The 6,884-nt window shown below is 35.4% G+C and overlaps 1 protein-coding gene across 2 annotated transcripts; it reads right to left on the reverse strand.

The window, feature by feature from the left end:
• LOC109728718 lies at nt 2,213-6,884 on the reverse strand. 2 transcript variants are annotated; one of them, XM_020259215.1, is made up of 5 exons: nt 6,511-6,884; nt 3,819-4,030; nt 3,611-3,697; nt 3,399-3,518; nt 2,213-2,702 (listed from the first exon to the last, which is right to left on the reverse strand). In XM_020259215.1, the coding sequence occupies exons 1-5, from the start codon at nt 6,818-6,820 to the stop codon at nt 2,400-2,402; spliced, it is 1,032 nt and encodes a 343-aa protein (XP_020114804.1). In that variant the 5' UTR covers nt 6,821-6,884; the 3' UTR covers nt 2,213-2,399. The 2 variants fall into 2 exon arrangements, with proteins under 2 accessions (XP_020114804.1, XP_020114803.1); XM_020259214.1 differs by having other exon boundaries at nt 2,213-2,705; nt 6,511-6,883.

A 6,884-nucleotide genomic window follows, 5' to 3' on the forward strand; every position in this document is an offset into this window, starting at 1 on the left:
AAGCCCCAGGCTACACAAAAGATCCCCTTCGATTCCTCCGCCCGCGATGTGCTGTGCCCATATCCGGCTTCGGCGGACCTCACCTATCACCAGCCACGTGTCAGCGCAAACGATACTCAGGAAGTGAATTTTCGGACCCACTTCTAGGCGCCCGAAACTAGGATCCGAATTGGCTTCCAGTTCTGCTCAGTTCTACACTCAAGTTCTAGGCGACCCAAATCCAGTTTTGGGCGCCCGAAATTGGCAAAACTTCAGTTTTGCTTATTTGAGTGCGCCGAGTTCATTTCTGCATCCATTTCGTACAGAAACGACTCCGACTCAGTCCGACACTCTCCAGATGTGTCGACCAGTCACTAATATTGTAGCCAATTCTATCCAAGTCTCTCAAACACTACAATATATCAAAAATTCAAGAGTACAATATATTTGATGTCCATGTAGACTATATGCAAGATAAATTTGCAGTTAACTCTCTCATGTCAGAAAAAATTTGTGAACTCAATTAACTCTCTTTCTCTTGTAAGGAAAAAGCCTTTTTGAGCAAAAAGAGGGTCTCAACAAAAACCCAAAAATAGGGAAAATACTTTTAGAAGTAAATTGAAGAGTTTATTCCCGCATCGTTTCAAAAATACTGCAGGCAACGGGCGAGTGTAGATCTCACACCCCCATTTTAGGGTTTGATAAAAATCAAAATAATTTTTAGTGAAAATAAAAAAAATTTGATGTGACAAGATGTATTAATGGTCTTGAAATAGAGTAGGTGTAGAATGTAAATCCCACTTTGAAGTACCTATAGTGTTGCTCTTTTTCTTATGTACACATCCTTTACGGTAATTGTATTTCTTGTCTAATATTCGGCTCTTAAAAACTTTAGATATATCAAATTCAGTAAATAAGGCCACACTGAAATGCAAAGGGGGTGATTGGTTCATAGGAAAATAATCCTAAAAATAGTTTTTTGGTTGGAAAAGTATTTTTTTCTCGGTTCTTAAGAAAAACAATTTTTTCAGAAGAATTTTTCAAAATTTCAATGAAAAAGTTTTTTTTTTTATTTTTCAGATTTTTTTTATCCGAAAAGAGAAGAAAAAGGTTTTTTTTCCTAGAACTTTTTTTTCAAAAAAAAATAAACTTTTTATGCTTTTCTGAGGAACTCTTTTGAAAAAAAAAAGAAAAACAAAGTACAGGGACTTCTATGGAAAGATAAAAGATTAGGGACTTTCAATGAAATTGTATTAAAAGTCAGCTACAAACATAGAAATTTCCCTTTCTTTTCTTTGTTACTTCTTGAGAAACTGTTAATTACAAAACTTTGAACTAAGAGCATGTTTGATTCGCAGTATCTAAAATTTTCATAAGAAATTAACTTCTCAGGAGATTATTATCCTAGAATTAAATTCCAATATTGTAGGAATATTTTGTATCTAGTTCATATCTTAAAACTATCTCTGATTATACAAATTCTTATGTTTGTTTCCAAGGATATATATTAATTAACTTTAGTATAATAGGGATTTATATTGTCCAATTTTATATAAAATAGGATGAAAAAAATATAAAAAATGATAAGTATATTTTTGTCTATATTTTGTGGAATCAGAAAATGCTACGAAAATTGTGAATTCTCATTCCATGCACACATTTATGAAAATCTAAAAATGCCATAAACTAAACAAGCCCTAGATAAGGGCGAATATTCTTCTCTTAACCAATAATACTATACTCTTTTGAGTATAGGCTCATTTATACTCATAAATTTTCGACCGTTAGATTAATCTTTTTGACCATTTTCATCCATTAGATCATACTATTTAACTAACCACTCACTCAACCCTAGAGAATCACTATCATTCTAACCGCACATCTGTTCATCCAACGGCCAAAACTTTATAAGTACAAAAAAATGTATACACATAAAAGCATAATAGCCTCACTCATAATGATAATATATAATTACAGAGAATTGATTATAGAGTTGAACTCCCATGGTTTTAAAAGCGCAGAAGCATTTATGCTTGTTGCTTTTTAACCGTCGAATTGTCTCAAAATTCACATAACACTATTAACAATGTGTTCTGTTAATTTTCATTTACTGGCGCAGTACGGATCTTGAGGCAATGTGATGACTTAAGTATCACAAGTACGTTGAGCTCTTGTGCTTTTAAAAGCATGAGAGAACCAAAAAAATTGAATCATAAAATAGAACAAGAGAAAATGACGTAGAAGACGCTTTCTTTCTCTCTAACTATACAATTTTTCCATGATTATTTCAGATAATATACATCTAAAGTTTGTAAGCTAATAAATTGATGAATCAAACAAATTAATCAAAACCAATTAAGAACCAAAAGATCATTCAAGTAATAAGTAATAGTAAAAGAAAAAAAAAGAAAGACAGAAATTTAAATGACTCTGATTGCTCCCGACGAACTGCGAGAGGGAACCTTGCTCAGGCTACGGGGCTGAGGCGGCGCGATCGTCAGCTCCAACTCACCGCTCTCTACCAAAGAAGGCGATGCGGTAGGAAGAGCCGGGCGCGGCTGATGGAGTTCCGGTGATGAAGTGTAGCGCAGTTTCGGAAAATCGGGGGTGAATGCAGTTGAATTGGCTTGGAAAATCGGAGGGGACTCATGAGGGATCTTTAGTTTTGACATGAAGGATGACTGCAAGATGGCCTGGTCCAAGGATGTTCTGAAGATGCTCACCTGCTGCAAAATAAACCCTGTAAAATCTTTGAAAAGTGCAGCTTCTTACAAAATTCCCAAGTTGGTTTTCTAAAAGGAAATATTTGTTACGGATAATATCTAGTATATCCCTAAAACTTTTCAAATATCTTATATACCCCTTACTTTATCTTGTTTCAAATATACCATTCGTATATTTCTCCATTATTCAAAAATAACCCCACTGTTAGTACCCGTTAAGTCATCTCGGGTTAACTCCGGATTAAATTTCTATCAAAGTTAAAAAAAAAAAGTCAAAATACATCTTTTGCCCTTAACTTAAAGACAAATAAGAAAAATTGGTGATGACAGAAAGATATATTTGAAAAGGCAAAATAGTGATTTCACAGAATTTAACGATTGTTCATAACAATTCACTAACAGAATTTAACTCTGGGAGTATATTTAAAATAACTAGGAATTTTAAAAAGATATTTTTAATATTAGCCTTCCGACAGGAGTAAATAAAAAAGCCGGAAACTTTTCAGGGGTATATAATCAATTGCCCTTTTTTGTTAAGAGGGGAACTTTTGAAGTGCAAGAGTATACAGGTAAAAAATTTACTTTGTAAATAGAGGATATTCCTGTGGTATATATGTAAGAATCTAAAACATAATAACTATTTGATACTTTAATGAGAATTATTATTATTACAAGAGATAGTGCACTAGGTTTTACCATGTAATTGTTACCGTCCATGTATTGTGCTCTTGTGAGCCCTCCGATTAACGGAAAGGCCGGGAAAGATTCTGGGACTTGAGGTGCGAATTGCATCGTGTTACAAGATGAAGCTGCCGCCTGTAAATCATAGATATTTGTTCACAAACACACAATTACAAATATAGTAAAAAAAACACAAAATTAAAATTGATAACTATGCCACTATTTACCGAATGGACGGGTTGATTATTCTTCTCCGCAACTTCCTGGGCTTTCACCATTGATAATGGCGAGACCGAATTTCCAGATGTCGGAGTCTGGATAAAATTAAACCACTCATCACTGAGATGAAAATTATTGGCGAAAGAGAAAAATAAGATTACTCGATGTGTATGTGACAGTAAGAGATAAATTTTTCAGGCAATGTAAGAGAATTACTTGATCATTGATCCCCACATCAAAGAGGCTGGATCGGCGCTTCTTTTTGTTGGGGTTACTCTGCCTGAGAAAGTACTTCTGCGCGTGGCTGGCCACTTGAGTTGGAGTCCTAGTACGCACGAAATTCTTCGAGATTCCTCTCCAGTCTCCCTTCCCGAGCTTTTCCAGTCCCGCAAGAAATGTCCTATGCTCTTCTTCGGTCCAAGGAACCGCTGTAAAAAGGATGGTTGAAGCAACGAAGGAATTAAAAATTTTCAAAAAACAATTTACTGGTCCTTAAAATTGTGGTCGGGAAGACAATTTCTAAAGGGGGTAGTACATGTTTGTTGACATCACTGATGAGCTTCATTTTCATGATAGTTAAAAATGTTTGACAAATTTTACAATGGTTCTTAGCATATTTGATACGTATTATTGTAATTTCATGGTTTCAGGTTTCTAATAAATGTTTGAATTGCATTTTCTGTATATTAAAAAGTTATCAACTATTTGCCACACAATGATTATTTACTTACAATTTGAATGTATCGAATTTCAACACAGTTGCTAATCACTAAAGAAGGTGCTTTAGCAAGTAATGATCTCTTCGTCGGATTGCATTATTATCAATCACAAGATGAGATATCCATAATTATAAGTCTTTTCATTTTATCACCAAGCTTAAAGTTGAACTCTCATAGTTATAGAACATTCCTATGCTCAATCTAGTTCCACAAACAAATCCTTATATTCCTTCATCAATGTTTGGTAGGGTGCCAATTTTGAATTTCTATTCAATGAATCTTTGCATTATTACAACAGAAAACAAGACTAGATATGGACCAGCATTATCGAAAACATATGAAACCAACATAAAATGGTGACCGCCAAAAGCAAATCTGGTTTTGAAGGATTGAAAATGCTAACTAATAAGATAATAGTAGACTATATATGCTAATGTTCGAAAAAGTGAACTGCTTCAATAGCTTATGATATAAAGCGCTAATGTTCAAAAAAGACATTTTACATCAAATTTCGCTAGGGTTAGTCAACAACATAATAAACATTCTAATTCTCGTGTAAAAATGCAAAACAGAAGGAAAAGAAATTGTCCAACAAATTCAAGTTAGCAGTAACAGTGCAAATTGGTCCATTAAACTGGATTTTATTCAACACATCTCACTTGCAAAGACCACAATTCATCAATCTGTGAATCCTATTTGTATTGTTACAACTGATTATTTATTTTTTTTTAATCATTCAACACCTTTGTTTAACCATATTTTCACTATATGCTTTTCGCTATTTACTCTATGTTAAGACTGTAATTGCGGATTGAAGCAGTTTAATGCACCTCATGTCAATTTGTTCAGCTCATGAGCACTTACGCATGAATAGGGATGTCAATGGGTATGGATACCCGAAATTTTATCCGAACCCGAACCCAAATGAAACGGCCATATCCGATGGATATGGATATGGATATGGATTCGGATATAGATATCAAAAATAGAAACCCGACGGATATGGATTCGGATATGGATTTTGATTGTACCCGACCCGAACCCGAACCCGAACCCGAATTTATTTTGTATTATATATAATATATATATAAAAATTTGATGTTATATTTGAATTTGTATTTTAAAAATTTAGATTTAATATAATATATTTTGAAATATGGAAAAAAGAAATAATTGTTTCGGGTTCAAATTTTCGGATTCGGGTTTCGGATTTTTGGTCGGGTTCGGGCTTCGGATATGGATTTTTAAAATCCGTCGGGTTCGGGTTCGGGTTCGGGTTTTTAAACATCAGCCCCGAATCCGATCCGTTGACATCTCTACGCATGAATATTTTTCATGAAACAATTCTGATCATCGTTCTTCATCTATTCTGGTTCTACAAAACAAATGTTCAATTAACCAAATTTTATTAGATTCCTCTTTGACTCAGGTGATTCATAATCGGCATCTTTGATAATGTTTCTCCATATCATGTTCCAATATTAGCTTGATTACAACAATTATGACATCCTGTAATCATGAGATCCTGCAATTAGTAGATACCTAAAATAGCGTTATGCAAGACTACCACTATGTTCTCATTTCAAAATTCAATTTTGTATTGATTCAATGCTAAGTAACCAAGCATATTTCTACTTACAGTAATTTTCTAAATTTGCAAATCTCATATATCCTTACACTCATAAATATAAGGTTTACACAACAATCACGTAAATCTTTCTNATATATATATATATATATATATATATATATATGTCCCCAAATACTAAAGAAAATTACCATAACATACCGATGCAATATCAAAAAGCTCCTTGCAAAAAAAAAGTTAGAAATAAAAAATGAACACATCTAGATATAATATTAAGGAATCGAACAAAAATATCATATGCAACTACACAATAACCGTAACAAAATTCTACACTACTCTTATGCTAAATAACAATTCACCCGTCTTGGTACATCACACCGTCCACATAAACTCAAAACGAAACAAAATAATGTAGATTTTATCGTGGAATTCACATCGCACAATACATATATATCCATTAATTCTAGGGTTGATACACAAAATTCGTTACAACAAAGATTATAGGATTTGAATTCGCTAAAACGCATCAAATTACGGAAAAATAGAAGGAAATTGAGGAATTAGAAGTAGAAATCGCACCAAATAAAAATCGCGAACTCACCTCTCTTCCTCCCCTGCGCCCTCCTCCTCTTCGCGGACCTCACTAGCCCTCCGTCGGAGAGGTACCCGTCCTCCTCCGCCGCCCCAGCGGCGGCCGCGCCGCTTCCTCCGCCGCCTCCGGCGTCGGCGGCGACGAGGTTGCCCATGCTCTTGATCTTCCTCATCACCTCCTCCTCCTCCTCGTCCTCCTCCTCCTCCGCCTCCTCCGCCGCCGCCGCATCGCGCCTCCCCCCATCGACGATGCTCACCCCGAAGAGCCTCACCACCCTCTCCTTGCGCGAATCCCGATGCGTCGTCGCCTCATCCTCCATTGTCGACCTCGTCTCCCTCTCCCTCTCCCTCTCCCTCTCCTCCTCTCTCCTCTCTCCTCTCTCC

Source organism: Ananas comosus, linkage group 24 (genome assembly GCF_001540865.1).
Source record: "Ananas comosus cultivar F153 linkage group 24, ASM154086v1, whole genome shotgun sequence".
In the NCBI taxonomy this organism is placed as follows: domain Eukaryota; kingdom Viridiplantae; phylum Streptophyta; class Magnoliopsida; order Poales; family Bromeliaceae; genus Ananas; species Ananas comosus.